This window comes from Sinohyriopsis cumingii, chromosome 16, assembly GCF_028554795.1.
Source record: "Sinohyriopsis cumingii isolate HCF-2022 chromosome 16, ASM2855479v2, whole genome shotgun sequence".
Lineage (NCBI taxonomy): Eukaryota > Metazoa > Mollusca > Bivalvia > Unionida > Unionidae > Sinohyriopsis > Sinohyriopsis cumingii.
Window position 1 is genome coordinate 70679032 of NC_142976.1, and position 23859 is coordinate 70702890.

At 35.2% G+C, this 23859-nt stretch overlaps 1 protein-coding gene across 1 annotated transcript; it reads right to left on the minus strand.

Moving 5' to 3' along the window:
* Positions 1-3140: 3140 nt before the first annotated feature.
* LOC149780745 (uncharacterized) lies at positions 3141-22526 on the minus strand. Its single transcript, XM_089937806.1, has 2 exons — positions 22360-22526; positions 3141-12976 (listed from the first exon to the last, which is right to left on the minus strand). The coding sequence occupies exons 1-2, from the start codon at positions 22408-22410 to the stop codon at positions 11078-11080; spliced, it is 1950 nt and encodes a 649-aa protein (XP_089793932.1). The 5' UTR covers positions 22411-22526; the 3' UTR covers positions 3141-11077.
* Positions 22527-23859: the final 1333 nt, after the last annotated feature.

Here is a 23859-nt window from a genome sequence, read left to right on the forward strand (position 1 = left end):
ATACAAGGAAAAATGTTGAGTTAAGCAAGTAAATTGGAGTTTAACAGTTTCCTTAATTAATATTAATGACATAAGAAACAGTTTCATATAGATAGTATGCACTGCAATAAAAGCCAAAAGGATGAGTACTGATAATTTCTACATACGGGCAACAACAGTCTTTACACCCAATTACGGTAGGTGAAAATATTTTGTTTTTCCAAGCATCGATTGGAAATCATGCTATGAACGAGACAATTACTAATGCAGTGTTTGCAGTTACAGGTTTGAGATAAACCTCTTTCATTTATTCAAATAATTTTCGATCAGTTGGAAGGATCTGGCTTCATTGTACATGCATGTTTTACTCCCTGCCATTTCTTCATTTGGCTGCCTCCTTCATAAACTAGTCCTTTTTTTTCTGCAAGATTTTTTTGTCCTCTAGGATGTGGGTGTTCACTACTCCCATATTTACATGGAGTCATCGGCTTCAACAGTAACAGCCACAGTTCGAATATTTATTTATTTATTCCTGTGAACTATTTAAAAAAATAAAAAATGCCACACTTTTGAAGTCTGAGTGTTTGACTTTGATTTTCTATATAAATCCAAATGTTTGACTACTTTATGGTCAGGAAATATAACTTGTACAAGGACTATAAATTCCCTAGAGTTGTCTGGAATTTTAAACTTTCTAATTTTGTGGGGAGAAAACGTGACTGACCTTGACATTGACTACAAGGTAATAACAGGCTGACAGTAAAGTAAAGGACTGATGGAGAATGTTGTACATATAAATTCCAAAGGTGCCGAAACATATACCATGACAAGATTGCATAAAACTACAAACACAATACACGACAAACTAGACTCTCTCTACAACTAGCAATTGTGGAAGTACCTTGGAAAATGAACTAGGCCAAGCCAAATTTGAACTAGTACTGGGAGTCAGGCAAGTTGATTTGTAAAACATCCTGTAACAGAGACGCATTCATTTACCATATGTCTTTGAGATATAAACAGAACCCAATAAATGAACTTTACACAAAATGTATACATTCTCACTGAAGAATAAACACCAGGTCGGAGAGAAACTCTTCGCAATCAAGATGCATCCCCTCACAAAGTTTTGTAATTCTAAGTTCTATAGCATGCATATATACTAAAAGATAAAATGCAGGCAACAATGACCTTCTTTTGGCATTGTGTGAAACAGATTATCCATTTATTGATTTGATTCTAGCATCAACATTGCCATGAAAAGGAATTTAAACCAGGTCACTTTAGTGTAAAACGGGGCCATTGTGACCTGCTTCAGCATCGTGTGAGTTATTTAAGAAACGTGTCATCACAGAGTTTAATTATTCCAGATAGCACAGTATGTTCAAGGCCTAGAACTTTGGTCAAAGTAAGTGGTTTTTAACGAAACTCATTGTGCAAAAACTGTTACTTCATTCTTTTTTTTTCTTTTTTTACAAAGCCCAAACTATGACCCTTTTTCTTTACAACAGACATAATTCAGCAAAATTAATTTTTCTATGAGTCACAATGATTTAGACCCTTGACTTTAAGTCAACAGGCCTCTTCCATACCATAAGTGCAAGCTCTACTCAAACTTTGGTTAAGGTACATGGTCTAAAAATTTAAGTTAATACACAATAAACATTCTTAATTTTATCACAAAAATCTTGACCTTTGTCCACAAAATCACTTCCCAGTGTGTAAGTGATTCACATACTTGGGTGAAGCTACATGGTTGAGAACTAAATATTATGTATGGATCATAGCTCTTCTATCAGCAACAGTGATCTTGATCCCAAAATAAACAGGCTTGTTTCTTACCCTAAGTGCAAGCCATCAACAAAGTTTGATCATGCTCTGTGGTCTAGAACCAATATTATTGAGCAGACACGTTTTTATTCTTTCAATGCGAGAAATCTTGACCTTTTAACTTCAATATGCATTTTCCTTACCCCAAATGCAAGCCATCCACAATGTTTTATTTGGATTGTGCAAAAAACGTTTTTCACTGTGGTGTTAACCTTTGATCTTTTGAACCAAAGATCAACAGGTTTCTTCTTTACCCTTCTGCAAGCCATTTTCAAAGCATGGGCCAAGTATGTGATGCAAAACTGATGTTATTGGGTGAAAGCCACTTTCTTTAATCACAGTGGTACTGACCCTGATAAATCAGCAGACTTCTTCCTAAGCACAAATGTTAGCTAAGCCAGTCACAAAGTATGGTAACTGGACTGTGGAGATCAAAGTGTGAAGAAATGAAAGTAACAGATAAATGGACAAACAACATAATACAAGGCTATGGTACTGCAGATACTGCATCAAGCAGCTTGTTTGATGATTCTACCAGAAAAAAAAAAAAGGAAAGTGCAAGATTGATCTGGCCAGTGAAAAGTGAAAGAGGAGTGTAAATATTAATCAATATGCATCCCCTTGCCAAATTTCACAATTCCAAGGATAACAGTATGTTTACCTGACCTAGATAAATAAAAAATCTTAAAAAAAATGTACAAAGCTCATCTCGTTAGCCCCTACTAAAAATGTACAAAGTTTGTCTCCTTAGCCCCTTTTCAAAATGTACAAAGCTTATCTCCTTAGCCCCCTCTCAAAATGTACAAAGTTCGTCTCCTTAGCCCCTGCTAAAAATGTACGAAATTTGTCTTGTTAGTCACATCTCAAAATACACAAAGTTTGTCTCCTTAGCCGCCACTCAAAATGTACAAAAGTCTCCTTAGCCCCCCTCTCAAAATTTACAAAGTTGGGTTTTCTTAGCCCTTTCTCAAGCAGGTAGGTGCTGTTAAACCTGTTTACCAGGAACTCTGAAGAAAGAAATGCTGATGATGGTATTGAGGGTTATCTGGTATTTTACTTCAATTTTGTAAAGGTGAGCTAAAAGGATATTACTCGGAAGAGCTGTAGCATTCTGCTTGTTCCTAACTGTGAGCCATCAAAGGACTGAACTGGGCACTATGGTGAGACAATTCAAATAATGAAACCGGGTTACTTGACACTCTCCTCCCCTTACCACTTTTACAAGCAAAAAAAAAAAAAAAAAAAAAAAAAATTACATCTAGCAATACAAAAATATATATTAAAACTACTTAACTCATTTGAATATGTAAACACCACTAGAAAGCAATAAATATGTTGAGATTTAAAAATATTTATTTCACCAGTCTTTTAATGCCAAAACAATGGATATGAAGATATCAAATATTTATCTCACCAGAGTCTTTTTAATGCCAGTTATAAATAATAAATACAAACTGTACATTAAAAAAAAAATCACAGCATTAACATGTCTATAACAAACAATCTGTAACAACTTTAACATGAAATATTAAAACAAAGAATGAAGATGTCTAAACATTTATTAGGACTTTTAAAAAAAAATTTAAAAAATGTAGTTTTCATTGTGCCGATACACTATAAAACAACCTGTATAAGCATGTTGAAACATCATTTTTCTTGAACCCACTGACCTATCTTTACAGATAAATGTTGGCAAATGTCCAATTAAAGAAAATTAGAATAATGTCATTGTTAGATCTTATGCCTCACTGATACTGATCAAATTCTGATAAATTTGTATTGTCCAAAGAAATAATAGTGAGGACTTGTTAATTTTCCACTTGACTGTCCCAAGATGTTGTGGCAAGTATTTGTCAATTTTCATGAAAATGCAAATGATGTTCAATTAACTTAGTTACATGTATTAGCACTAACACATGAAGTTCAATACATATGGAAATTGAAGATGTTAACCTATATTGCTAATAATGATAATTTAACTTTATATATGCCTATCTTTAGGCAGTGGTGTTATAGCATTGTCCATCCATTAGTTTGTCCCTGACTTTGTATATGCCCATTTCAAAGGGTTATTACAATAAGGTATTGTCCATCCGTTTATTTGTCCCAAACTATGTATATGCCCATCTCAAGGCAGGAGTGTTATGGTATTGTTCATCCATTTGTTTGTCTCTAACTTTGTATATGCACATCTCAAGGAAGTTGTATTATAATATGGAACTGTCCATCCAAAACTCTGTATGCACCTATTTGAAGTAGGGTGACATAATACTGTCCATCCATTTGTTTGAACATAGCTTTGTATACAGTCCATTTCAAGTCAGGGGTCTTATGGTACTGTGTTGTCCATCCATTTCTCCATTATTTTGTATATGCTCATCTTAAGTCTGAGGTATTATAAAATGGCACTGTTCATCCATTTGTTTGTCTCTAACTTTGAAGTATGGGGTATTAAAATAATGTATATAATGACCATCCATATGTATGCCCACAACAGTGTAACAGTTGGAGAGAATTTTTAATGAAATTTTGCCCTTAAATATATCTGGACAGTGTGCTGTGTAATAAAACCACATCCTCTGCTTCATGATATAGATAACCTTGTCTCAAGTATACAAATGAACCAATGAAATTATTTTCATACAACTTTATCCAAGTAATGTGTCATGTAACCGGCCACACCCTCCCACTACCTCATGGACGAGGTCACAGCAACAAAAAATTTCAGTTTATGACTTACATCCTTGTCTAGATAATAACTTCTGAACCACCAATATATGAAAATAAAACGTTAGCTAATTAAATATCACATTTAGGCAGCGTATAGCATCCTACAGCTACACACTCTTAGTGAAGGCCAAGGTTATGGCAATGAAAAATGTCATACTAATTTTCATCCTTGTTTACTATGTACTTTTTAAACAGTGAAAATATTTTAATGAAACTTTGCCAAAGTATTATAACTAGACTAGTGTGTTGCATACCAGTCAAATGTTCAGCCTCAAGGTCAAGGCAAGAAAAAACTACAAGTATAACTTGAACCACTGATGACAATGAAACTTTAGCTAGTTGTATATTATATACAGCTGGTGTGTCATATAACATAGCCATACCCACTGCCTCAAGGTGAAGGCCACAGCAAGAGAAAATGCAACTCTTGTATCCTTATCTGGAGTGCAACCTTTCAACCACTTTAAATACTTGTATGAAATTTTAACCAGGTATGTATCATTGTTAGATAGTTTGTCACATAGCACAGCCATACTCCCTGCCTCAGAAACAAGGTCATGGCATGAGAAAAGGTAAACAAGTTACCTCTATCCATTACTTTTGAACCAATGAAGATATTTTAATGAAGCTCTTGCCAGTTATATCTCTTTAGTTTCTCACAAGCCTCAAGGTAGATTAGTTCTAAAGCTAATTGTGTTACCCTCCTTAAATAAAGTCATTATTATTATTATTATTATACCACCTGCACTTAAAACCAAGTTCACAAAACAGCACAACATAAGTTATTGGTATGTTTCTTTATAGATGGCATTGCTTTGTAACTAACAAGAGATTTATTGACAAAACTTTAACCAGATTCACACCATATCATACAATAATCAAGTCACAAGCTCGAAGGCCTGATCATTAGTAATGAAAAAGTGGTAAGCATATAAAATCTAAGCATAAAAATACTTCATCACACATCTTCTACTGTAAAAGTAATTATTGCTTCTAAAGAATCATTGTTGCTTACCTCAATTAAAGGTGAAATAATGATAAACTTTAAGGCTGGTTTAGCTGGGGAAAACTGCTAAAATAAAATGATAGCTGGTCATTGAATAAAACATTTCTTAATAATGATTGTTCTAACAATAACTGTCTTAACGATTGTCAGTTATCTCAGTAGAAAGCTGACATTCAGGTTTTGAGTTACCTGACATGTATTACTTGGACACCTAGGCAGTGTTCCGTATGCATAAAAAACAAAATCATGTGTTATAACTCTGCTGTTTTTGAGCTGAGATTTAGCAAATATTTTAACACAAAGTATTAAGGGGTATACATTTCAAGAAAACAAATGTTTAGTTATATAGATATATAAGTTAATATCGTAAATGCTGCAGGAGGAAGGTCAATAAATAATTTGCAGAAAGCTTGTTAATACAATGTGCCAATGAATATGATCTTTCTATGGTATCAGTAATGTTCAAGAAAATCACAAACTTATTAGCATTTATCAAAATATTACCACTTACACGAATGGCTGTTGTGTAATTCAAAATAGTTACATGGCCAAAATGGGTATTTCATGAAAAGGATACATATATTCCACAGTAGAAACTCTCATGTATCCATCTAATGTAAACTGTACATATAATCCACAGTAGAAACTAAACTGTACATATAATCCACAGTAGTTGTTGTTGTTGTGGGGTTTAACGCCATTTTTCAGCACACTGTAGGCTATACATGGCAGCCAGTATTAATGGTGGAGGAAGAACCCGGAAAACCCCGGAAAGAACCACCGACCCACGAGAAGCTACTGGCAAGTTTTCTCACATGCCCACATTGGCTGAATCTTAGACTCGAACCGCTGCAGACAAGGTGAGATGGCAGTGATCCGTAACGAAAAGCGCTTTAGACCAATCGGACACTCGGGGCCCCCATAATCCACAGTAGAAACTCTCATCTATATCCATATACTGTAAAATGTACACATATAATCCACAGTAGAAACTCATATGTATCCATCTACTGTAAAATGTACACATATAATCCACAGTAGAAGCTCATATGTATCCATCTACTGAATAATGTATACATATAATCCATAGTAGAAATTATCCTGTGTAAACATCTACTTATAATGTGCATATAAAAACCTAACTCTGTAAACATGTACTAAAACTGTACACATATAATCCACATTTAAAGCAAGCATCTATATTTATATACTGTATCTTGTTCACATATAATCTACAGTCATGCTCACCTGCACCCATATGTTGTAAACTGCACTAAAATATGCTTGAAAATTCTCATCAGAATTTCTCATAATTTTATGTGGTGAATTTACTGAAAAAATTCTCTAGTGAATTATGGTCATTGTAATTAGCATGACCCCCATAGCAGTGTCTGTGGTTGGTGCTAGTAGATGCAAGTCTCAACACAGAACTCTGGACCTCGCATGGCCTATGCAGTGCAGCATATGCACGACTCTAGCCAGCATGTACAGTACAGTATATTATAGATGACACTAGCAAATATGTACATCATAGTAAATGCATGACACTAGCCAACATGTACAACATAGTATATGCATGACACTAGCCAACATGTACAACATAGTATATGCATGACACTAGCCAACATGTACAGCATAGTATATGCATGACACTAGCCAACACGTGCAGCACAGCATATGCATGACACTAGCCAACATGTGCAGCACAGTATATGCATGACACTAGCCAGCATGTGCAGCATAGTATATGCACGAAACTAGCCAGCATGTTGGCTAGTGTCATGCATATACTATGCTGCACATGCATAGTATATGCAGGACACCAGCCAGCAAGTCCAGCATAGTATATGCAGGACACCAGCCAGCAAGTCCAATATAGATATGCAGGACACAAACCAGCAAGTTCAGCATAGATATGCATGGCACTAGCCAGCAAGTCCAGTATATTATATGCATGGCACTAGCCAGCAAAGATATGCATGACACTAGCCAGCATGTGAAGCATAGTATATGCACGACACAAGCCAATTTGTACATCATAGTATATGCAGGATACCAGCCAGCAAGTCCAGCATAGATATGCCGGACACTAACCTGCAAGTCCAGTATAGTATATGCATGGCACTAGCCGGCAAGTCCAGCATAGATATGCATGACACTAGCCAGCAAGTCCAGTATAGTATATGCATGGCACTAGCCAGCAAGTCCAGCATAGATATGCATGACACTAGCCAGCAAGTTCAGCATAGATATGCATGACACAAGCCAGCAAGTCCAGTATATACATGACACTAGCCAGCAAGTCCAGCATAGTATATGATGGACACCAGCCAGCAAGTCCAGCATAATATATGCATGACACTAGCCAGCATGTGCAGCATAGTATATGCACGACACAAGCCAGCATGTCCAACATAATATATGCATGACACTAGCCAGCATGTGCAGCACAGTATATGCATGACACTAGCCAGCATGTGCAGCACAGTATATGCATGACACTAGACAGCATGTGCAGCACAGTATATGTATCACATACTAGCTAGCTTGTGTAGAAAATCCCTGAAGTCTGAGTTGCTGTCAATCTACCAGAAACACCCTTTAAAAACTAAATGAGACTGAAATGAAAAAATATATGAGCTCTTTAACGCAGACAACATTCTAGTACATTATGGAAAACCATGAACAGGGATTTCATTCAATGAACTTAATGAAGACTTCATTCAGGAATTCTGTTGACCAAAAGAGTTTGCAGATTCTTATGAACATTTCATGAAAAAGACCACATCTTGAGGACTCCAACCCAGACTACTATCAACTTTTGACTTAGTGCTGGTCCTGGTGGTAGACATGTACGTGGTTACTTTTTAAAAATTCAGCAGCTAAAATATAATCCCTGAGTAGTAAATGTATAATATCAGCCAATGCTTTTGAAAAAAATAAATTCTTTTAAGAAATAAATAAGTTGTACCTTAGTTATTGCGTTCATTCTATGGATCTCAAAATCCTGACAAGTTATAAAGTTTTGGGACAAGTGAATGAAATAAATTTAATCAGTCCCGCTGTTTTCAATAAATGCAGTAAACAAAACAACTGATCACATAAAGCCTGCAATACAGTTCATTTTTGAATTTCTTGTATGGTATGGTTGATAAGAATAAAAAAATATAAAGTCTGATTAATGATTTAAATACCTGTATATAAAACCAATCTTGTTAATATTACATTTACATTTTCAATGGCAAATGAAGCTCAAGATATACAAGTCTGTAAGTTGTGTAAAAGTGTCTAGTGTCAGAATTTTTGGACAACAGATTACGATCATATGAAGTAAAATGAAAACCTTAAAATCACTAGTCCTCTACATGTGTAAGTAAAACCACAATTAGCAAAATGTACACATCTGTTCTCATTTTGAAAACAACCTGGCATACAGACAACAGAATTTTTTTTAAACCTCATTTCTTGTTAATCCCCTGATGATTTTAAATGTTTTCTAAAATCAAACTGATAGGTGACCATGAATGTTGAACATGACCAAAAATAATCAATATTCATTTGCCCCACAAAAAGAAGAGGTCTTGTCAATGTTAGAATAAAAGTCAAACACTAAGCTGTAAAAATTACTTGATCTGTATTATGACTTTACACATGTAGCAGGATCATATATTTTAGAACTTTATGTATTCATGTTTTAATTAGACAGAAATGGGTATTTTATTATTTATTGTAATTAATATTCATTGATGAGTAAAATAAAGTCATCAGTTGCAATTATTGTTATTCTCATTTTACACATATTTAGCCACTTGGGTAACCTTGAACCAGGATTACCTGTTGAGTTTTGTTCATTGAGCAATGAAACTACCCTATTACTGTTCATGCTGTGTTGTTCTATTATAAGACAAGTGGTAAGTAACGTTCTGATTGGTTAGTTTGCTACTTGTCTGTATAAACAACAAATATGAACAGCATATTAGTGGTGGTCATTCCACTGGAGCTTATGAAGGGTACTGGTCATGGAATTGCAGTAAGAAGAGTGCCTGATGATTCTTTTGCTTCAAGGAAAAATGTGACTTGACCTTTGTCCCATATAAGGTACATAGATTTATGATATAGTTAATGCATCAGTTTTTTTTTCAAACATGTACTCTGTATATTTCTCTCTGAAATGTACAATGATTTATTTCAGTACCTTTCATAGGTTATCAATCTGTATATTCTTTTCTTTTCTGTCCATAACGCCTGTCTGCTCTCTACTTTTGCTCTACACATTTTGTACTTAGGTTTATTTGGTTCACTATCTCTCTATATGGACGATTAATAAATATAAGAGGCAGTAAGTCATTTGTATTGAATGTACTGTAAACTGAATGTATACATGCAGAACAAAATGCACTGATGAGGATAATGTTATGTATAGTTGTAGTAAATGGATTTTTATTGCATTTGCTGGTTATAAGAAAGCAGGAGAAATGTATTTATCTCTATTTACCAACCTCATGCACGATAAACCCAATTTCTTATAACAAATACTTGACCTGTATTTTCTATTATGTGAGTGGAAGGCAAGTGCTGTAACACACATATAAAAGGTTTCTTGAAAAGCCACTAGACAAATACACAAAAAATTAAGTCAATTTGATATTTTCAAATTTCTCTGAATTTGTTTTATATAATCTTGCACATAATATACAAATCTTTCTAAAGTAAATGCACAACCCAAAGGAAATTTGAGAAAATTTCTATAAAAAATTGTTGCAGTTTTTCTTTAAAACGGTTGATTCATTGTACCATGGGCAGATCATCTTCTCCAATGTCTACTTGAAATCACTGCTTATGAACCCTGATCTGTCGATTCATGGTGCCAAGGTAGATCATCTTCTCCAATGTCTACTTGAAATCACTGCTTATGAACCCTGATCTGTTGATTCATGGTGCCATGGTAGATCATCTTCTCCAATGTCTACTTGAAATCACTGCTTATGAACCCTGATCTGTTGATTCATGGTGCCATGGTAGATCATCTTCTCCAATGTCTACTTGAAATCACTGCTTATGAACCCTGATCTGTTGATTCATGGTGCCATGGCAGATCATCTTCTCCAATGTCTACTTGAAATCACTGCTTATGAACCCTGATCTGTTGATTCATGGTGCCATGGTAGATCATCTTCTCCAATGTCTACTTGAAATCACTGCTTATGAACCCTGATCTGTTGATTCATGGTGCCATGGCAGATCATCTTCTCCAATGTCTATTTGAAATCACTGCTTATGAACCCTGATCTGCCAATTCATGGTACCATGGCAGATCAGGGCCTACAATGTCTACCTGAAATCACTGCTTATGAACCTTGATCTGTTGATGCATGGTACCATAGCAAAGTTGTGCCTACAATGTTCATTTGGAATCCTAGTCGGAATATGCCATGACCTGCTGACATATTATACCATAGCATACTGGGTCTTTGTCAATGGTTTGGTGCATCCTATACACAATATGATCAACTAGCTACTATATGCTTCAGTTTATAAAGCCCCACTAATCATTCTTTTCTGTACAGACTGAATTGATTTAGACGCCGATTCCAATTTCTCAACAGCATTGTATGTAATATTGGCACAGAAGGACACATCCAAGTGCTTCAGTTTCTTACAATAGGTTTGAATAAGCTTAATGCTCTTGTCCGTCAGCTTATCACAACCAAATATGTTCAAACTTTGTAACCTTGGTAACTTGGTTACTATAGCTTCCATAGCTACATCAGTCAATGGGACACAATGGGACAAATTCAGTTCTTCTAAACTGGGATTGTTTTGAGCAATCATTATCATTCCTTCATCTGTCATCCCATGGACCATTCCAAGTTGTAGTACTTTAAGTTCTTGGAATTGAATTGCTTGTGTCAGTCCAAGATCCGTTAACTTGCTACAGTTGGTAAGATCTAAATATTGAAGGCCTGATAAGTTACTAAGCTTATTAACAATGTGACTTGACTGCAAGAGGTTTTGGATCTGTCCTGCAGTGAGTTTAGAGTCTTTGTCCAAGTCAGCAGCTGGCTTTCTAAAAATTTCCGTGCTTTTGTACTTCCTGGTACATCTACAAATGCCATGATCATGTTTATGGTCAATGTCAGTTGATGTATCATTCATCAACAAACCAAGAAGCCCCAGATCTGTAATTTCCTTGCACCAGGCCAGTCTCAAAAAGCGCAGATGCTTCAAGTAGCTGGAAATGGCATGGACACTATGATCAGATATTAGGAAACATGATCCCAAGTCGAGATGCATCAGGCTTCCCACACACTGACACAACTGGATAACAAATTTGTCGGTGATATTTGTACAACCACTCAGATTAAGATGTGTCAAAGATACAGACCCTTTTGGGTCATTACAAAGTCCTAAAGTCAATCCATCTGTTGTCAGTTGGTAGCATTCACAAAAATCCAGAACCTGAAGTTGAGGAAGCTGTGATAGTTGTTTAACACTGCCATCTGTTATCAGACGACACTTACTCAGCTTAAGGATTTGTAAATGGTGGAGCTCTGCTGCTATCATTTTCACAGCTCCATCTTCCAAATGTACACAACCACTAAAATCCAGGGATTGAAGACTTTTCTGATATTGGCATAGTTCCACAATTCCTCCAGTGTCTATGTCTTTACATCCAACCAACACAAGCTCCTTGAGTTTCAAGTCCTTTATACTGGCTATGGACTCAAGGTGGGAACTCGTCATGGAACTTCTGCTCAGATTCAAGGACACCAAATTTGCAGCCTGAATTTTAATGAAATCCAGAATGTTATCAAAAGTCAGTAAAGAACTATTTGCACATCTTGTTTCACCCTTTGGGTAGTATGCTGTGCTATTGAACGTAATCTGTACCGAACCCAGTGACAATTTCTCAACATTCTCACAAATTGTCATGACCCTGTTAAATGTTGCATCAGATAAAAACCTAATGGAAGATAAATTTATTTCTTTCACCTTTTTCAGCACATGCCTTAATTTCTGAATTTCTGAATTTTTCTCCAGAAGTTTTCCAGACATGAAGAGTGAGTCACAGCAACTTAAGTCCAAACTCACAAGCATTTCACAATGTGACAATAACTCAACAAATGTACTCTCTGTAATATTACTACCTTTCAGTGAAAGGCTCAACAAGTTCTTGGTCAAATATTCACAGGATTTGTGCATGACAGAACTGGCATCAAGGGAAGTGTCAAAATGGTGAAGCACCAGGTGTGGCATCTTCCTTCGGCTTAACCCTCGGATTGCTTCTCCAGTTGAAGAGGTAGCATAGAAGTGGATGATGATATCCCGCTGTAGAATGGGATCCAAAGATGCCTCATACCAGGATCGTGACACAACAGCAGCTTCCTTCCTGTCTGATACTGACAGGAAACGCATAATGTGGGCTACTACCTAAAAGAAGAAAGATTTTTCTTATTAAAAACATGGTGTAAAAATATTTTTTTACCTCTAAATTTATTGCTTATAATAACGATAATGATGTGGTGGTAAATCTGAACTAGCTTCAGATTATCTTTTTGTTCCTGCCATGAAGATTGATACATAAATGAAAATAAGTCAACAGACAAGTTGCATACAAGAGCCTAGTCTTTCACGAATGCCACCACCCAGTTTTAATATCTTATAAGGAAAGGTTAAAGTATTGATGACATTTAACTATCAAGTAATCATGTCAAATTACACCCAAGATAATACAGATTATATAGATCTCTAAATGCACTTCCAGCACATTCATGGACTCACAAATGTTAGTCCTGGACTACCAGTCTTCTAAGGTTAAGTATCTTGGGGACCTTCTATAGATGAGCCCTTAATCATCAATGTTAAACCTGGCCCACCCATGTTATTGTGGACTTTCTATAGATGAGCCCTACACTCGCAAATGTTAAGTCTGAGCCACCCAGGTCCTAAGGTTATCTTGTGGACTTTCTATAGATGAGCCCTACACTCGCAAATGTTAAGCCCGGACCACCCATGATCTAAGGTTATCTTGTAGCAGACAAATTCACTGTGCTTGATTTTGGCCTTCTAATAAATCCATACGTACGCTCATCTAAAACATCAGTTTTATACAGAAAATACTAGTACTTGGTTTACCCTGAGGACGTTGAAAGGCGTGAGCCTGATTATCTAAAAATCCAGCCTAGACTCTTGGTACATGTATTGCATTCTAAATTTGCTGTCTTCCGGTAATGTTTTACATCAACAGTCTTTCACGGTCAAATGATAGACTGCTGCTTGCATGAGTGCACTTTTATTACTCTTTCCAATTTTTGCAGATTAAATGGTCCATTTATTAAATGCATAGGAACAATAAATATTCAAGGTCCAACAGGCTAGTATTAGATGCATGTGACAGGTCATAAGATAACGAAGTTCAGTCTCGCTTCTCTGACCACAGCAATTTCCAAGACTTTAAGTTTCTGTATTTTTTAAAAAATGTTGGTATGGACATAATATTTAGGAGAATAAAATGCAACAAGATGTTATAATTTTTGGGAAATCACACTGGCCTCCTTTTCGTTTCAGACCAACTACATACATGTATAGCAAGAAGTGTTTTAGTGACAACCCCAAATCAATATGGAATAACAAGATTTTCAATATCACAAAGTCATGGCCACATGTCTTCAGGACAAAATAGGCATCAGATGTATGAGCATTTTATTATGAATTCTATGTGAATTGATATTACAATCTGCTCATAATTTGCCATAAGAAGATTTTCAAGATGGCCACCATGACAGCCACATTGGTTATTCAAGGGGAACTGTTGTTGAACAGGTTGCCAAAAAGATCTGCTATCATTTGCATGTGTTGTAAATTTGTTTATTGCAAACTTGAGTGTGAGATACACTTGGGACAGCTTAGTATTTTAGGGATTATTTACTTAGATAACACATTTTTGTGGTCTGAACTTAAATGAGTAACACAGGATGCCACCATAAGGATACGTCATCGACAGTAAAGAGCCGGAGTCGCTTATATCAAAGAAAAAACCAAAGATTTACTTTATAAAACAAGTCTGTATCAAGTACAAAGAATACGGCTAATCGAGCTCTGAAAAACAAAGATTTATATTCAGCTGCATCTGAGGCAGCCACCAGGTTACTTATTGCCCCTATTTCTACTGCAGACTGTGAGAGGGAGTTCAATCGCCAGAATGTGATCAAAACAAACTTACGAAATTTTATGGGTATATCTATGAAAAATGTAATGAGAATTTCTAGTGTTCAGAACTTTGATTTCTGGAAGGCATTTAAGAAATGGTCTGGGGAAAAAAATGAGGCAGATATTGATGAAATGTCAGTGATATTGTTCATCATGACTAAGCAGTATTTTGTTATAAAGAAATATTCTTGTTCATTCTTGCTTTTCATATGCTATACATTGAACTTCACGTGTATATAATGGTACTATTATACTTATTAATAATTATTATTGTGCTCTGAAATGTAATAAAAACATGTAAAAACTGTCTTATTGTCATATTTATATAGATTAAAAATAGTACCAATATACTATTATGCATATATATATTTAAGTCCAGGAATCATGGCATTAAATGGCTTCTTTGGTTGAAAAGAGGCTCCACATATTTTAATTTGGTGAATTTTGTGGCACAAAGAAAATATTTCCAGGGGGTACCCTGCAAGATAGCCATATTTGAACAATTCACACTATTTTCATCTTAAGTTCAATTTGACCTCATATAAAATCTGTCAGTTGTCCGTCAGGTCCATATGACAATCCATAAAGGAGTAATGATAACAAGATTTCCAAGATGGTCACCAACGCAACTATAATCTTCTCATTTTGGATTAACTAAACTTCACAAGAATACTTATAATAATAAACCTGTATCAATATGACCAGACTAGGGAGAAGCAGCAATAATTATTCAAGACTAAGTCTTTGAGTGAAAACTTGTGTCAATATGAAGAAGAAACAAAGATTTTTAAGATGGCAAACCATGCATCGTTTTCAACAAAAGTAACTGTAGATAATAGTGTTTTAGATGGAGCAGCAATATTAAACTTAAACTGAGGTCAAAGGTACTGGTGACAAGTACACTAGACAACATGCCAAAGCAATGAGCTCTTCTGATCTAAAGAAGGCTGTAGTTTGATAAGTCAGTTTGTCTTCGCCCCTTGGCAAGCTGAAAACATGCCTTTGGGACATTATTGCAATAAATTACAAATAAGATGAAATAAAAGAGGGAATGCTTTCAGATGATAGTTAAAGTTATAAAAAAGATGTAAGTAAAAAGTACATGTAGATGACTTAAATGAATGATCATGTCAATCCCTCAGGCTGTCTTGAGATTTATGGGGGCAGGGCCATCACATGTGACCCATAAAGTAACATTATACACTTGAAAATAAATTCTCCATGCAATCCATTATAAAATTAAAATGATTACAAATTTAAATTTGAAGAAAATAATATAAAATATTCTTTATCTTAAGCATTTTATACATAACACTGTCCGATATCATCACATACACACACCAAATCACATCATTCAAAATTAAACCATGTACTGTATATACATGCTTACAAGTCCAACTGCAAACTGCAGATCTGGTCTGTGCAGTTTGCTTGGAGTAATCATTGTAACAAACAGACTGATCTGTATGCACATTATGCGACAGCAGATTAGGATCTTAATTGTTTGCAGTCACTCAACTTATAAGCAAGTATATACAATATGTATCTTTAAAATCCACTGGACAGCAGAACAGTCTCAACTAGATAGTCTTTCCTGCTCTCAACAGTTGTGGAGGGGGTATACGGTAATGTAAGTATTCATATTTGCAATCAACAGAGATGATGGTAAGTAAATCAAAACATCAAATAAATTGCAATGTTCCATGTGTACTTTGGGGACAGTCCATTTAATGAGGGGATGGAGGTCTTACTTTGGATCAGGAGAATGTTTATCTTTTGACTAAAAATAACTCTTAAAATAACTGAACTGAAATAAACAAATTCTCCTAAACAGAAAGAGAAAAAATTTCAAGCTGTGTGCACCAGCATATTTTCCCTCACAATTAAATACCAGCTCCTTACCCACACCATTAAATATTCATTCATTTACCTAAGCAAATTAGCCAAATGGACTCTCCCAGTTTACAGGACCAATTCAATATGGAGTGAAATAAGTATCATGTGCAACAGTGGTTCTATACCACTAAACACCTTACCTTTAATGGCTAAATGAGTTTACCAATTACATCAAACATGACTCCTTACTGTTAATGCAGGTCACAGGGCTCCATATGAAAAGTATACCTGAGGCTAGTACAATTTCCTGTTGGACTACCGGTAGTACTTTTCATAATTTCACTGATAGTTAGGAAAATTTCAGCTGTCACATAGATATTTTATGGTAAATACCAGTAGATCTCTGTATTCTTTCCCTAAGATTACTACAAATGAATATTTTGGAAAGGAGTTGGGAAGTTAAAAACCATGTGTCATCTGACAGGTCATATTCTGGAAGGGATGAAAGGTTAGAATGCATATAGGTAAAAAGCAAATACAGATACATGTATGATGTATATACACAGACACAAAAATACAGACTTGGAAAATACTGAGATTGCTAAGAGAGAGAGAGAGATGATTAGCTGACAAATTAAACATAACCAAAACTTATATTAAAACCTATTTGAATATATGACCATAGCATTTTTCTTCATCTACTTTTCTACTAGATTCAACTGTATATTCAGATTCATCTCTTCAATTATATCAAAAATAATTAGAAAAGCCTGGCTATTCGTACTGATTTATGTACAATCACAACTGGATGATTCGAGTTACAGTATGTATCAGTCTCCAGTAATTATTGTTAACAAAATGATGATAAACACAGCTTGTGGGTACCAGATTTTTTTTATTAAAATGACCATGCTTTAAATAAAACCAGATGGCTAATCAAATGAGGCAAGTTCCTTTATGTCCAAACACATATGTCAAAGAAATCTCACGAGTTATATTAACAATTATAACAGTCACCTTAAAATCTGTGACATGCATGATCAAAATCTATGACAAGCAGCTTTTTATACTAGTCTGCCGATTCTGCATATTTTGGAGCCCTATTTTTAATCTGTCCATAGCTAGGTTTAAGGCTTGAAACTAGACACATCCATTATACTTGCATATATTAGTTAAATATTACTAATAAGTTACAAAAGACATGTATTCCCCCTTTGTCAAAATATGCTTTGAACAGTAAATGTTCACAATATCATGTCCACAAGAAGATGCCACTCGTTGCTGTTTATTCGAGCCTAAACACATAAGAATTAAAATACAAGATGGAATTGGAGCCGAGTTAGCTGGAACTTCAGAAAGATAAAAACAAACGCAGTTGCAATTGGAAAAAGAAATGAAATTGGAGAAAGAAAAGAACAAATGAAAAATACAAAGATGAGTAGAGAGTGAGACTGGAAAGAGAAAAGAAAAACAAATGCAAATAGATAAAGAAAGAACATCAATTTAGAATAAAAGAAATGGAGCTGGCAAGTGAAAAGCATATTCCTACATCAAATACAAATTTAAGTTTTGATGTTGCAAAGAATATTGGATTAGTGCCCCTTTTTAGAGAAAAAGATCAAGACAAAATATTTTCCTTATTTTAACAAGTTGCTGAAAATTTTAAATGGCCAAGGGAGCATTAGACTCAATTATTACAATGTGTTCTCATTGTTAAAGCTAGTGATATTTACCGTTCAGTGTAAGTTCAACAAAGTGGTGACTGATATGGTTAAAGAATGCATCTTAAGGGTTATGAGTTAGTCTCTGAAGCTGGACAAAGTCAATGAGCAGTTATTTGATAGATGGTGCTTAGCCAAAAAAGTTGAACAAGATGATGAGTCTCAAACAAATTAATTACTTGAGTTCAAAAACTGTCCATAGTGACATTAAGTCTTTTCCCAGATGAGCCCCCAGTTCTTATATGTTTAGGCTCAAGTAAACAGCAACACAAGAAAAGAGTGAAAACAAGCTTAGAAAAAATTTAACAAATTATTTATTTCCCTGGAAAAATGAAAAAAAAAAAAACTTACGGTTTTAAGAATCAAATCCAAAAATAATCCACAAATAAAATTGTATAAGTCCTAATAACAAAATGTTCTAATGAATTCAAGTCACAAAGAAGAACACAAGATGGAAGGCAATGATGTATACTGTATCCTATAGTGTGGTTGTTTACAGTTCCTTGTAGAAACAAAAAAAATAATCACGTGTTTGAATTAATGAAATTTCTTTGTCCAAGAATTCTGAAGGAGCACTCAAAATCTTTCCAGAGAAACAAATCAATCTTTTAGAATCCAAATAATTAAAATGTAAACATTAAAATGTAATTCCCAAAATGACACAACAAAAGAAACACCATTAGGTTTCAGTGTTTGAGAGATGAGATCTCTCTCTAAGCAATGGTTTAAAACTTTAATATTGCGCAAAACAGGAGCCCAGAAAAGGGTCATGTGATCATGTTTACATCATTTACTCACGGCATGGCCCTGACAGGAACCAATCATGTTACTCCACGAATAAAATATATAGAAAAAAGTTGTTTACTTCAATAAAGCTATTTACAAGCTTAGTCACGTATTCAATACAGCCTCAATTTCACTCTAATTATTCCCACAATAAAAATAAATTTAAAAAAAACTTTAAGTGACTGTTACTAATTTTGAATTAAGGTCAGCCTAATGTATTTACAAACAGGAACAGTCTAGATCAAACAATTTTCTGAAAATGTTTTTAGTACCTAATAAACAGAACTATATTATTTTGACATATAGTGAAATCGAAAACTAAAAAGATTTTAAAACTTACAATTAAATCAAATATACAAACACTTCCCACCCAGACAGACCAGTTTAGAAATAAAATCTGTCAGCACTGCTGACTGACGATAGAACCTGCAGATATTTAGGTAATAAATATGTTGTAAATGCTAAATAAATGTGCTGACATTTATACTGTGGAAAGATCAGAGTATAAAACTTGCAGAACATAAACATCATCCCTCACTCATGTACTTTCTCAATATTTTGACCTTGCCCATAAGAAAAATCCTTGCAAACTCAGCTTGCCCAAGCCAAATTAAATTTGTTCCAGTTTAGTTAATATTTGCAGCAATGAATTTTTCAACGTACACAAGATAATATAATTGTTAATTTTATTCATGTGATTTCATGTACAAGTCAATGATGATACGATGAGTAGCACAAACTTGGTAATAAATCAACATTGTTTCATGAACAAATAAATATATAATTATGGTTGCAGAAAGTCAGTGAGTGTTTGATTTCTTGGTAACACATGCATGATCTTACAATGGCTGTGATGATTCTTCCCTCAGTCAAATTGTAGCCTCAAATCACAACGTTTTAAATTCACAACTTGACCTGAATACCATTCTTACATTAGCGACCACCTTGGGGTCATGTTCTGGTGACCTTTAACCAATGTAAATGCAGCTTTCAGAAATGTGAAAGTGAATCAAATCATTCAGCATACACTGATGTTTTTCAGGGATGCTACTCAGTCTCCCAAACATTAAGATATAAGACTTAATCTAACTGGCTAATAAAATTAGCATTTATGGCAATAACACTGGTAACCAGCACATGACCTCTGAGTGGTGATTGTCAAATCTTCACACAAAACTATGTTCTGAGTGTTACATCTGATCCTATGGATAAAGGCTATTATAGACCAGTCAGCATTCTATCTTGCACTTGAAATGGTTTTTGTGCAATCAGCTCCAACCACATTTTGATAATATTTTTCATAACTTTGTTTTGAGAAAAGGGTATTGAATTTGATATCAAACCACACCACTAACATTGGTAGATGATTGGATGGGCACCCTAAATAGGTCCATACTAACTGACCTGGTTGTCAACCGTCCTCATCACTGAAAAACCCCATAAAACTGATCCAACTCAAAAGTGAAAACTAGTAAAACCAAAACAATGCATTAGACTGGGATCCTCATATAGTAACTGAGATAAAGCCTCTAATTTAATATGCCTGGCTCAAGGGAGATTGTGCCTGATGTGAATCAAAGAAAATTAAGACTTGATTCTACAGCTTGTATTCCTGCAACAAAATACAAATCACAGCACTATTGTTTTAAGCACGGAGGTATGGCACGTAGATGGTCTTCATAATGGTAAGGGGCATATATGTGGATAAATATTAATAATCGACTAGTCTTTCTACAATGTGGAATACATTTCTGCATATCACCAGCACAACTAAATTTCAAAAGCAAATCACATTTTTTTGAAAAACATGATAGGTACTTTACTTAAAGGAGGAATCCTCTTCATAGGAAACTATATACTAACTGGAAACAGACAAGATTTTACCCTTATGAATTCAGTGAAAATATATATATATATATATATGAACGAGTGTGTGTGCCACATTTCTTTATGGTCATAAGAATTCTTTACACTTGCAAATGTCAATAAACATAAACCCAGATTATTAATGTGTGATTAGGATTTTTAAGGTAGCTTTAACAATTTTTCAGTCGTATTGCTACAATGTCTGCAGTGTGGCAGTTTATAGTGATGTCTAACACTGGGGCATCATGCTGCAGACATGTAGCATGATGTCCCACCCAGTCACATTGTCTGTCCTGACACCAGGCCAGTCTGAACACCAACCTCCTAATGCTGTGTGCCTAGCGAGGCAGCTTTAACTGTTTGTACCATTTCTGTAAGTCTTTGGTATGATTCGGCCAGATATCAAACCCATGACCTTCCACTTTCGAGACAGAAGAGCTAACCACCAGGCCACTGGAGTGGTCCAGATTATTAATGAGATAATATTAATGAAAGCTCAAAAATTGTTACATGATATGAAAATGGGGTTGGACACAGTATACCCATGTGTACACACCAGCAAGATACTTGTGCTCCTCTTCTGACAATCGTATACTCATTATTCCCACTATGAAAACAAAGTCATGTGGACAGCGTTCTTTTGCATACCAGGGCCCAGCAACGTGGAATGAATTGCCCTCTGAACTTTGACACAAAGACAATGATCCCATTCAAGTGTGCTCTCAAAACTCACTTATTTCGACTGCAAGAACAAACTTAAAGACCTAATAATGTTTCCTACCTGAAATATTCTCGGCATGTTTTTTTATTTTTTTTAAATGTTTTTCTAATTTCATGTTTGTTTTTGTAATAATATTATGCTTCTTATCTTATAGGTGTTGTCTAATGTTGTAAAGCGCTTAGAGCTTCTAAAGATTAGGCGCTATAGAAAGTCATTATTATTATACAGTATGTCCCAGATCATAGAGGTGCCGACAAACGCAAACTTATTTTAGCTTTAATTTGTCCCGCACGTTAACGACTCAGCAGACATTTTGTCTTATTTTATCCTCACTTTTATTCACGAAACTGTTCACCATCTGAATGACATTTTGTTTTTACAATTCATTTTTTTTCCAACTGCATTACCTCAGAGTCATTACAGCTGGAAAGATCGCGCCAAATATAAGCAACTGCACAGATTTCAGTCTTTTCTTTTTTATAATTGCGGGTTGCATCTACAATGAAAAATACTTTGTTTTATTGCAAAATCTGGTACTTCATAATTCATCTTCCATAACTTAGCTAACAGCAGAATGACGATGAATCAGGAAGACTGGGCAGAATAGAGGACACTATAATTGTATTATAAACACTACGCATGCCATCCGTGTGAAAACATTTTATAAATCTTACCTCGACAGGCAAATAGTGTGCCATGTTATGACTTTGATCACTCTCAGGCATGCTAAACAACACAAGTCATAAATGAATCTGTGCTGATCAAACTTGTAAGTAGCATTCACTCTCGTCAACTGCTTTGAAAATGTTAGTTTAACCTCTTCTTTTAAAGTCAATAGAGATGTTCCGAACATTCCACAGCTGGTCTAGTAGTCTGGTTCCCTGACCTCATAACAAAGATTAACGGAGTGGAGAGATTTCAGTGAACCAGACTATTGGTCTAGTCGGCTTTCCTGACCTACTCTTTGGTTACGAAGGACAAAGAGTGGTCCCATGAAAGAAAATGGGTCTATCCTAAAATCAAATTACTATTTAGGTGGGGAACAGGGACCCTTATGGGAAAAGTACGTGATAATGACATCATAGGGCTATGTCACATGGCGCCACACAAAGTGAACAGGTCCATGAAAGAGTCCGGAAAAACGTCCCCATAGGGAATACACTCACACAACAATACACGCAAACCATGTTTCAAATCTTACTCCTCTTATAGTAATACCTTCCTACTGTACAGCTCCCTTACTGTACAGAATTTTCCCCTTTAAATGGGAATCTAAACCCTTTAGAAAATCTTTGGCAATAAACTAATTAAAAAAAAAGAGGCAGCCTAATTCGAGTTGGGAGATACACATAAAAAATAAAGAGTATTGACACCACCCGAACACAGCTGACCTCATTTCCCAAAACTAGTAATGCGAAGAACACCACATCATATGGCACTCATGATACATTAGGATTTTTTTTTTTTCTGTAAAACCTTAGTACACTTCAGTCAAATTATCTAACCAGACTACATAAATAAAATTTTTAAAATTTGATCCAATAATAAGGATCTTAGAACAAGTGGAAAAATTTGAAATAGATGGCTATCCCGACACGAAAACAAAGTATAGCATACATACAATATAGCATATACATAAATAGCACACATGGGATATTAGGGGACCTCTAGCCAAGGTCAACTAAAAAGAATAGGGAAAGAATCCCGAGTTAGGTGATTGAAACCTATTCGGCTGAACAACCCTATAGAATACACTATGGAAATCAAAAATACCCCGTCAAAATTCGTAAATCTTTTTGACCGAAATTCTTTTGAATAAAGTAGACAAACACATCTAAGGGGGGCACAATTACACACAACACCTTTTATTTTTTAGGACGGGGTGGGGGCATCTGTCTGGTGCACCCCTCCAAAAAAAAAAAGACTCAAGACTTTTCAAGACTGTCCCAAAACACTCTTCCCTACCCAGAATGCATTTATGTAATTTATATTTATATAAAAAGTGATCAGTAAAATTCTGCAATGTATAATTATCGAGTAATATCAGCTTTTTGTCTCTTGTAGGCAAGAGATTACCTCGATTATATGGGGCACCTGGGGGACCATCGGGCATCCACGTTAAACGTCAAAAGGCACTTGGGGGATAATGTGAATTTAACATGGGAGGGCACTTG

Coding starts and splice junctions, on each gene's coding strand:
- LOC149780745 (XM_089937806.1), bottom strand. CDS start 22,410: ATGCCTGAGAGTGATCAAAGTCATAACATGGCACACTATTTGCCTGTC. Junction 12,977..22,359: donor CACACTATTTGCCTGTCGAG/GTAAGATTTATA, acceptor TTCTTCTTTTAG/GTAGTAGCCCACATTATGCG.